The sequence below is a fragment of the Manacus vitellinus genome, unplaced genomic scaffold (genome assembly GCF_001715985.3).
Source record: "Manacus vitellinus isolate BGI_N305 unplaced genomic scaffold, ASM171598v3 scaffold_28_pilon, whole genome shotgun sequence".
NCBI lineage: Eukaryota > Metazoa > Chordata > Aves > Passeriformes > Pipridae > Manacus > Manacus vitellinus.
In genome coordinates, this window is record NW_021940122.1 from 9279812 (window position 1) to 9291046 (window position 11235).

At 39.0% G+C, this 11235-nt stretch overlaps 1 protein-coding gene across 1 annotated transcript; it reads left to right on the forward strand.

The window, feature by feature from the left end:
• Positions 1-273: 273 nt before the first annotated feature.
• CD86 (CD86 molecule) lies at positions 274-10787 on the forward strand. The gene is made up of 6 exons (XM_008922548.2): positions 274-397; positions 513-562; positions 1856-2197; positions 6568-6879; positions 8917-9051; positions 9860-10787. Exons 1-6 carry the CDS (start codon positions 327-329, stop codon positions 9877-9879), a joined length of 930 nt encoding a protein of 309 aa, XP_008920796.2. The 5' UTR covers positions 274-326; the 3' UTR covers positions 9880-10787.
• Positions 10788-11235: the final 448 nt, after the last annotated feature.

The window sequence follows — 11235 nt, forward strand, 5'->3', positions numbered from 1 at the left end:
ATTACTTTTATTGTTGTGAAGGACAGGTTCCTGTTACAAAACTGAAGGTCACACACTTCATCACTTCTGGTAGCTGACATCATCACACCATCTCCCCCACCTCCTCCTTCTGTGTCACCCTCTCCTCCCCCTCTACTTTCAATTCCCCCATCTTCTTCCCACACTGCCAGGTCAAGCATGCTCCCCATTCCTCTTTCCCCCGCTTCAGGCGTTCTGAGTACTTGTCTTGCCCACTGCACCCCGTGGACTCGGTGTTCCTCCCATGGCATGCACAGTCTGCAGTAATCTTGCACCACATCAGCTTCTCTGTAAACCAGAGATCTGCCATGCCATGCTTGATGTTGTTGCTGAAGGCTGGGAAACACACAGAAATCCTTGCACCAGTCTATGGAAAAAGGTGAGAGTTACTTTCTCAATACTCCCTCTCTTGCTAAAACTTTTTGGTTTACTATTTCTTTGGGAGTACTGGAGTGTTTTTAACCTCTAACATATTTCTTTCCTCCTTCTTACAGTGTCATGGAGGTCTGCATATTCTTCCTTTGTGCTATGATATCTGTCCCAGGTAAAAGGCACATTTTTAAATAGTTAAAACTGTTTTGATTTTGTGTGTCCTGCTATGGGATACTATCTCATCCACTAAGAAGCTCATTCCTTAGTAATAATTAATCATTTCCATTGCACAGTCAAGGTCATATAACCTATGTGTTGTATTTAAATTGTGTGCAGGTACTCTATAAAATATATATAGTAAGTACTTTCTCTCTTCAAGTTTATATCTTTATATTACACTTATTTTATGTTGCTCTTAAATTTTCAATTTAAATCTGTCTTTAAAATGTGTGTATATCACCTGTGTGTATTATAGAGAAGAGCAGTATTAAACTGGAACCTGACAGTTTGATATGGGACAACTGGAGTTTTAGGCATCTGCAGAGATCATTTTGCTGTCTGGTGCTCTAGAAGAACAGTCAAAACTTTGCAGTAGGAGAGATACTGTAAATCTTCTCCACGTTTTGAACACAGCAGAGATGTTTGCATCTTCTGGGACAGAGGACTGCATTTCTTATTCCAAGAAAAGACAGTCCTCAGAGCCCTTTGCCACCCATAAAAATGGATACGTGCGTGGATGAAAGTGGGAGAAAACTCATCCTTTGTGTAATATGGTTCATCCTTTTTTTGCAGGAAGGCATAATTTTGTTTATTGACCATTTTTGTTAACAAGATCAGCAACAGAACAGTTAAATCTGACATTTAATCTGTCATTAAACTCTAGATTAATTACAGAGCAGTAAAATCTGACATTTAATTTGTCATTAAACTTTAGATTAATTCTTCATTGAGACTGAAAGTGTTCACCTGTTTCTGACCTTCTGGTCATACATTCCCTAGACACTCACATTTACCAAACAGTGTGTACTTCACATTTTCTTCAAAACTCCAATGCTGTGTTGTTTTATTAGGAGAATGAACTCAACTTTTTAAAAAGGAGTTGTGCAGCTGTCTCTTCTGGGGCAGAATTTCATTTCACTCAGGATGCTATGAACAAGAATGGTTTGGACCTTAGGCCTGCAGATTAGTCTTCTAAAATATAGATGCTCACAATCTCTGTGTGGTAAACCTTCCTGGGAAAGTAAAATATAGGAAGAAAAATAAGAAACAGTTTTATGACTTGAACTCCATAAGACTAAGTGTGTCGGTTTGAACAACTACTTGTCTTGTCATACCTAGTGGGAGAATTTGTGTCTAAATGCTGGTGGTTTTATTGCCACTGCCATTAAGTGTTGCCTCTGTGAGCCCAACTTGGTGTTCTTTTGTAGCTGGTGGAAATCTCAATTTTTCTCTCTCTCTGTCTAAGGTATTGCTGCCAGTGTGCATCAGGTGAAGGCATTTCTCAATCACACTGCATACCTCTCCTGCTATTTTCCAAACTCTCAGAAAATTGACATGAGGGACTTAATAGTTTTTTGGCAAAAAGGCTCTCATAGAGTGGTGCATGAAGTATACTACGGTGAAGAAAAACGTGATCACCTTAGTCCTGAGTATATAAATCGCACCAAGGTGGATATGGACAAATGGACCTTGCAATTGTTAAATGCAGGAGTTAAGGATGAGGGACACTATGAGTGTATCGTACAGCACAAAAAGGAAGGACCACCAAAGGTCATACACACGTCTGAGTGTTCACTGCACATCACTGGTAAGTAATCTCTTCCAATTGCCATCTGCTCGGAGGGTTTTGGGGGGGATTCTCTGTGACTTTACTCAGTCCAGAAGTACGGGTCCTGCCTCCAAGCCACTGAAAATGTACCTGCACAGGAGTAGAATTTCTAAAGATGGATAAGAGCATTCTCAATAGGAAATCCTTATCTGTGAATGAAAAGTACTCAAGTAGAAGTAATCAGAAGAAGTAGAAAATGAGGCAATAATTTGCTCGATATTACATGATCCCTGATTTCCACCCTGTCATATTTTACAGTGAAAACCATTCTGCCTTCTTCCTCTTGCCTCCTGCAAGTTTTACGACTTTATGGACTCTGGAAAATAAACTTTCTTTGCATCTGATGCACTACCTTCTATTAAAAGTAGCAGTAGTTATCATCGTTGGTGGTACATTAGAATTGAAACATAGTAAGATCTCTGCAAACACCCAGCTATTTTATGATCATATAAATCACAGGGAAAATAAAGAAAAGAACAGCTCGCATGGAGGAGTAGAAATTCATATGTGCAGTTAAAGGAAAACTGAAAATATCTCTGAAGAAAAAAATGTATGCATTAATGAGATTCAACCTGATTTTTTGCACCAGAGAATTTTTTGTAATAAGAGGAAAAGGCAGTAAATCTTTTAACAGGGAAATGGAAATGAGGCATCAATCTTTTCCTAATATTTTCTAATATTTTTAATAATTCCTAATGTATAATCCTAATGTTTTTCTATTTTAAACTATTCTGTTAGCAACCTTTAACAATATGCCTGTGTTCTGTCTTCCACTGTGATAGTGCTAGCCATTAATAACAGCAGCTTCTAACTTCCACTGGTGTTTTCAGGCTTCAGCATACTAATCTAAAAGAGAACAGGCCCTGTGTAACTGCAGGCAAAAATGGAGTACCAGAATATCTGAACCTGTTTAGCTTTGTGTTACCAGCAAGTGTTCCCTCGATCCACAAATAGAAAACCTAGATTGTTCATTTTGATTCTCCCAGGATCTACTTGACAAGCATTTTCAGTGAAGTTTTAGAACTCAGAAACTCATAATGTGCACTCAGTATCAAGGCCTCCAATTTAAGAGATGCTTAGCATCAATTACTCAATTAGTTCAAACAGTTAAGTCAGTTATCAGCTTAGCCAACATCTGAGCAACATGGTATAGATATCTCATATTTAAGCACTAAGACTCTCCTACACCTCGTAAGGTTTATCTCAGGAAGACTGTCTGAACTGTGTGCTGTTGGGTTCCTTCCAAATGGCTCTTTGTTCAATAAATTCCTAAACAAAGGAGCAGTATAAAACCATATTTTAAAAAAATCCCTTCAAAATAATTTGAAGAAAAATACAGATGTTGAAGGGAAAATGCAAATGTTGAAATGTACCTGTGCTTACATGCTGTTTTTTAATTAGAATCTCATATCATACATGGAGGGCTTTTTGTAGTTTGGCATGTCGCACTTAAAATGGACTTCAGAAAGATTGTGTGCTGTACAAGAATGATAGGGCAGTCACACAAAGCTATCTAGATCACTTGATAACCAAGCCTATTCAGAAATACTGAAGTAGCTTCTAATACAGTTTACACCGGTTATTTTTATGTATTACATTAGTACCATATACCGATAGCATGAAGCTGTGTCAGGGGAGGTTTAGTTGGATATTAGGAGAAGGTTTTTCATCCAGAGGGTGGTTGGGCACTGGAACAGGATCCCCAGGGAAGTGGTTACACCACCAAGCCTGCCAGAGTTCAAAAAGTGTTGGGACAATGCTCCCAGGCACATGATGTGATTCTTGGGGTGAAGGGCAAGGAGTTGGGCTTTGATGATCCTTGTGGGTCCCTTCCAACTCAGGAGATTCTATGACTCTATAATATGTATGTTGTATGTATTGGGTACAGCCAGGATGACATATAATAACAATGAACTCAGATCCTTCCCCAGAAAAAAAGGGAAGGCTTCACAGTGGAAAACTTTGGCTCTTAAAACGTGCAAGGTAGAGACCATGATGACAAGCTGCTTAACTGGAAAATCTGCTGCAATAGCATGTCTGCAGTGCATCTTCTGGATGAATCAATAAGGGAAGTAGGTGAAGCTAGGGAAGCTGTTCAAAATATGCACTATTCAAAGTGCTGGAAATTAAGCTGATGTCAGAAAAGAGACTTACAGTTTGTGACCTCATTTGAAAAGGGATGTTGAAAAACTGTAAAGTATGAAGAAAAGCTCTACTAAAGTTATCTGAGGGCTGGAAAAAATACAGTCCAACTAGAGATGTTAAAATAACAATCTGATTACCTTATAACACAGAAAAATGAGAAGAAACTTGTTTCCAGAGTGTGGGAACCTGAAATATACATAAAATACTGGATATTAAAAAATTTTACAAGGGTTAATGAATTCAGTGATAGTCAGTGTCTGGAAGCAAGTGAGAAGTAAGGCACATTGTCACTTGAGAAAATAGAACAAAACCAAGTAGGGTGATTAAGCCATTGAGAAAAATAGTAAGGGCTTGATGGATCTGCTGTCTCTTGAAGTATTGAATCTAAACCCACAGCCTTTTTGGAAGATACTATCTTTAACTATGAAAGATGTTCTGAAATGTGCTTTTCTGTTAACAACAAAAAACTCACATATATGTAGTCCACACCCTGCATGCAACCAACATCACTTTTCAGTAAATTGAGGTTCCAGAAGCTATAAAACAGAAATGCCGAGTATATTCCACTATTTCCACTTGCTTACTGTCAATAAGATTGAAACCCTTAAATCACTTGGATGATGTGACAAGTCTCACAGCCATGGATTACAATCCTGCCATCTCTATAAAATATCAAGGAGAGAATAAATTCTCCAGACCAGAAGTCTGACAGCAGTCAGCTAAGCAAGTCAGACCTTGAGGAGAAAGAGAAAGCTTGAGCTTTCCTGAGGGACAACTTAACTAAATTTTGGGGTATAAAAAGGGGGGGCTTTTTCAATTTTGATTTCATATCCGCGGAGTCTCTTGGGGAGATTTAAGTGACTAAACTAAATCCTATTCCCTGTGTGCTAGGATAGAGCAAATAAAGCAACATCATGTTTCTTCATTCATCCATTAAGAATACAGTAGGGCAAGGATTAAATCCTGGATCCAGCACACTGAATGTCTGTTCAGAAGAGCAAGACCCTCTTAGGCACATATTTTTCTAAGAATCCTTTTCCCCTTCTTCAATATTTCTCCATATTTTCTTTAGTCCTATTGGCACTAAAATAATGAAGCATTTTCAATGAAGTCTTGAGTCTGTTTCTTGGGGTTTGTTGCTGATTTTTGGGAAGGGGCTGTTGTTTGGTTTTTTTAAGTTGCTGTATGCCAACATGTAGTCAGTATTATGGCTACCTTCTCTCCTTCTCCTTTCCCATCAGAGTCTACTAGTTTTACAGTGACCTTTTAACCAGAAAAATCCTGGTTGAGAATATTTAGGAGATTATTTAAGAGAAAGTAGTGGTTAAAATCTTCTATTTTTTCATTCATATTTTATGTTTAAATGGTTCTTCCCAATTCTGTTTCACTATTTCTTGCCTGGGAAACTTCAGTTTTTAAAGCAACAGGTGTGTTTTTCATTGACTCCAATGAGTACCAAGTGACACAAAGTAAAAAAACCTTATGCTATGGTCTTGTCTACCTAAAAAGCTAAGTTAAGGGAAGCCTTAGCTCTGATGAGTGAATTACTTTATATGCTGCAAAATGTTTGCTCACAGTATTGACAGACAGCAAGGATATTTCTGCTCATGACAGCCCTGCACCTCCAACTTACCCCATCTGAATTCTCTCAGATGATCTCTTTCTCTACATTTCACAGTTACAAGTTTGTGGGTTTCCCCTTACCCATTCAGGAGGTCAAAAGTAGGCAGCATTGTGTCCCCTTCCCATTTTTTGCTTAAGCCCTTACCCGTAAGCAGACCAGGTTTGATTATTCTGAGGTGTCAATGTGTCTAAAGGAGGTGGGAGAGATAGAGGCCCATTGTCTTGCTGATCAGACTTACATCCTTGAAACACCCTGAGGACAAGAAGCAATAAGTCTACATATACACCAAAAAAAACCCAAAACAACAACAAACAACAACAAAACAAAACAAAAAAACACAACAACAACAAAAACCAAACAGACAAAAACCCAAACAAACAAAACAAAAACAAAAACCAAACCAAACCAAAACAAACAAAAAAACAAACAAAACATAAAAAACCCCTTCTTGGAACACCCATTGTCTTCCTGAGGAAAACTCTTTAGAGTTGTTTCTGCCTGAAAATCTTAAATAATTCACAGGAACTGTCAGAAATGTGGTATGCCTGGCTCATGATGCTTTCTCTTTGGTCTGTTTCAGCCAACTACAGTCAACCTGAGATAGCACAACTGCACACTGGGGAACTAAAGCCCAATGGATACTTGAATCTTTCCTGTTCATCCATTGGAGGTTATCCAGAGCCCAAGGAGATGACTTGGCTAATTTCATATGGAAACACAACATACAAGCATATGCCTCACATGGACGTCTCACAGGATGCTGTAACAAAGCTGTACAATGTTACTAGCAAGCTGAATATCCCAGTTCCTACAAACAGCCTCACTAATATTAGCTGCTTGCTTCACCTCAGAGAGCAGCTGGGAATCCTTGTCTCAGCACCACTACATATTGGTGAGTCTCCATTTGCCCATTCCATTTTTGCATGGGTAGGAGCAGGGTGTATTGCAGTAGAGCTGATCACAAATAGCAGCATAGTCAGGGTAGGGAGCAAACCCTAACTCGTAGTAGCAGTTTGTTACAAGGGTTGTATGTTCTCCATCTGTTTGCCACTGAACTCCCTTTCTTTTCCACATGGGAAATCTTATTACAGCAAGGAGAGGGCACAGAGAAGGAAGGCTACTGTTACACAATCCAGAACACATCATCCCTATTCATCTCTTCCCTAGAATATGCTGTAGTAGCAACAAAGCAACCTGGATGTCTGGATTAGGCAGCAACCTCCAGAGGTGATAGCTTTTGAGAGAGGTTGATACTTCACAGACTCAGAGAATTGTTGAGGTTGGAAGAGGCATCTGGAAATGATCTAGTTCAACCACTCTGCTCAAAGTAGGGTCAATAGTTAGCACAGGGCCTTATCCAGTTGAATTTTAAATACCTCCCAGGATAAAGACTCCACAACCTCTCTCAGCAAGCGTTCCAGATTTTGACTACCCTAACAAGTAAAAAAGGGTTTTCTTTCTTATGGTTTAAAGTGCTCGAGCTGCTATTCTTAATCATTCCTTACAGAAAGGCAGAAGGCAAAACAGAAGAGCCCCTTGGACCATATTTGGTTCACAAACTGCCATATAGACTGTGCTGAGTTTAAGTGTAAAGGCCATGAAACTTGGACTAGTATTAGAAGCATTCCTGGTGGTTTTCATAACATTTGGCAGAATGAAGTGCACATTCCAAAATGACTATTTGGGGATTTTTGTTCTCTGAGATTGTGTCTTTTTTGAGACACCTCTTGCAAGATGAAGCTGGGGACCTGAGTTTCAATATGACTTTACTGTTGGATTATCTCATGGTTCCACGTGACTGATCCTTTATTTAAATTAAAGCAGTATTTTATTTATTTTCTGGAACAGGAAGACACCTTTGGGCATACTTTTGTTTGTAAACTATGGCACAAGCACATCAAAATAAAGACAATTCCCACTTTGGTCATAAGTTTGGTTGTCTTGCACATGTCTCTTTAAGACAATGCTGAAGATGAAGAGCTGTACTTCAACTGACAGGAATGGGGAACCAAGAGGGAATGGTAGCATTGCAGGAAAGCCTGCCAGGGTAGTACAGACATGCACTTTCCTTCTGTAGATGTAAGAGAACCTTGCCACTTTTTCTGAAAAATTTCTACGGTGCAGTTTCCTTAATATAAATTTAGCTAAAAAGTTAAGTTATCAATGGCAAACTGCCTCTAATGTTTTTAAAATTCTAGGACTTTTAAAAATATTAAAATACAATCCAGAAGTCTTCTAAGGTTTGTTTAGCTCTACACATTCCTTGTGAATGTTGACATGGCTATATTAGCTATATTAGCAATAATGCTGCATCCTCCTCAATTATTCCCTCCTCCCTGGCTTTATGAAAGTAGTCACCTGATAAGCAGAGATGGTAAGAAACCAGAAACTCTGCATAAACATAAGTTTTGTTTGGCAATAACTGAACCTCTATCAGCTGCTAACCCTACCAACCAAAACCTCAAAAACACAAAAACCAGAAATAGAAGGAAAGTCCTTTGCATTCCCTGCTACTTTCACATCCCTTCCAGCATTTCATTAGGCTTTGACCATCATTTGCAACAGATACCAAGTAGTAACATATCCGAGGTTCTTTGAACTTGCACAGTAGCATTAGCACAGTAGCTGCCTCCTAGGCTCTTGTATTAAGTTGCCAATCCTTCACATGTTACCCAAACCTCAGAAAGAGTGCTTTGCCTTCCTGTTGCTGAAGTGATGATTAAGACCTTGTAGTTTCTCTGGGTTTTGGAAATGGAAATAAAACAATATGCATAGTGATTTATTGACACTATTAAAGCACTGTAAAAGCAAAGGATGCTGAGGGTCTTTACCTAAACTTCTAAGTCACTTAACTTTGAAATAGAGTGTTTAAGCTAATGTCACCAAATTAAATATTTCCTATGTGAATCTTCTGTGTTTTCTTATTCAGAGATACAGGAGAAAGAAGTGGAACAAGTAAATATAAATTTCTCTGGCCCGCTTATAGCTGTGGTTGTACTGGTTGCACTTCTTCTGGGTTTTGTGATATTGAAGAAGATCAGAAATATCTTGTCTACCAACCAGAGTAAGTTACTACATGTCATTCTGCTCTACCATCCCTCAAGTCATAGGTTTTACGCTTTGTAATCATCCCTTTACCTTCTTTACAGGTAAAGAAAGAAAGTTAGGTTTCATGTTGGACTTAAGCTAAACTTCCTAGGACAATTTAATTCCTGTAGGACAATTTAATTCCTCCAATAACTTAGTCCATCCTGCACCAAGTCAAAACATCTTTCTCCTGTCTTCTCCTGGGATCTACTTCTCCTTCTTCTTTGTGTTCTGTGAGGCTGCCATGGCACCAGCTTACCACCTTTTTCTGTAGTTTCAACCTTTTTTTTTACTGGCTTTTGAGTAGATTTGGCTCCTAAAATCATTGAACTGTATAAATCGTTCTTATCCATCACTACTTATAAGAAAGGTGGAACTGGGGAAGGGATGAACTTACATGAAGTGCAAGGATCTCCATCATCACAGAGCTGAATGATCACCACAAGCTGCCCACACACTTCATCTGCCCACACAAGAATCATCTTATACTAGAAACAGAATTTGATCTTTGCATTGCATTTCTCTATTTTCTTCCAAGACTAGTACTCAGCAGTCCAGGGTTTGTTTGGCACTGAAAGGATCCTCATGCTGACATCAGAGTCTACTCTTCTTTGTAGCAAAAGGGAAATGCATTCCTCAGTCAGTCCTGTTTCCTATACAGCCAAGGGCCCTGATCCCCACCTCATTCTTTTTTCCAAATTCTAAGATAACCGAACATTTACTATCAACTCTTTTTCAGCTCCTATTTATCACATTTCTGTAAATCACATATTCATCTATTTTAGGTGTCAGTCTAGCAGTCTAGAAGCTATCCATCTTGAAACTGAGGCCATCAGCCAGACTACTGACAGAGAACTGCCTCAGCACACAGCAGGACCTGAGGTCCTATGTTTTTAGAGTCTCTGCCAGAACGAGAATCCTCCACAGATGCCCTACAGAACAACATGCAACATTTTGTCTAATGGCTGAAACCTACTGCCCAGTGTTCTCTGTTTTTATTCTTGCTCCGGGATGGTAGTAAATATGATGCTCTGCCTCTCTGCATGACTACATTTTTGATGTATCTTTTATTGCGCTCTTTGAAAATGTAAAATCCTGACAGTGAATGAAGAAAGCAGAGCTGCATGGGTTATGGAATGTCTCAGAAAGAGAAGGAGTTGGGCCACAATCTGTGAATCATAACCATTGCTGCAAACAGGCAGGCTATTAGTCACAGAATCACAGAATGGCTTGGGTTGGAAGGGACCTTAAAGATCATCTAGTTCCACTCCCCTGCCTAATCATGAGGCACAAATGCTTTTGGCAGAGCCAGTGTGGCTCTGTGTACCAGTAACTTTCTTGTAAAGCTTCACGCCAGTAAGAGGAACTTCAGGGCATTTCCCCACCTTCTGAGAAAAGTCGTGCAATTCCTATCAGGCATTTGAAACTAGAAATAATCTCAAGGCAATACCTGCTTTAAACATAATTTCTGATTATCCTAATTTTTTTTAATATCATCCAAGCTTTATGTGCCCAGACAGTTAGTACTTCCATGCTTTGTTCTTCTGTATTCTGACCGAATGCCGTAGTAGTTGTTCAGGTGGATGCAGGGATAGAAAATGAAAGCATGAGGTATCATTCATACATGTGTATATCTAAACATACAAAATTAAGCTGAGCAGATAATGAAAAATATTACATGAGTAGGTCATGTTCCAATTTGGTTGACTGTGTTCTCCCCTTGTTAATTTTGCTTCAAAACTGAAGATAGAGTGATCTATACACTGTAGTAAGTTCAGCCATAGGAGAGTTTTACCTTTCAGAAAAGATTCTTTTTCACTCAGAATGTGCCAGCTTTCCAATCCTGAACGACCTCTGCACCTTATATTCTTCAACAGCACTGACATCTTTCAGGAGCAAGAACACAGCAGAACTGAGACAAAATTCTTCTGAGGTCTTGCTTGTGTTTGTAGGTCTGGCATTTTCAGAAAGAACAGGGACACAGGCATCATATTCTCAAGACAAAGTTCAGCTCAGAATTGCAATTAGGGGACATAAATTCTCTACAGTTTCTCGTGCATGCAAATATTCTTTTCTGTTAAATGGTATTGTGAGTTGCTAGATTCCACCTCAGTTTTTACTCTTTTTTCAAGCGTGTCAGAGAAATGCATGGTTTTTTGAG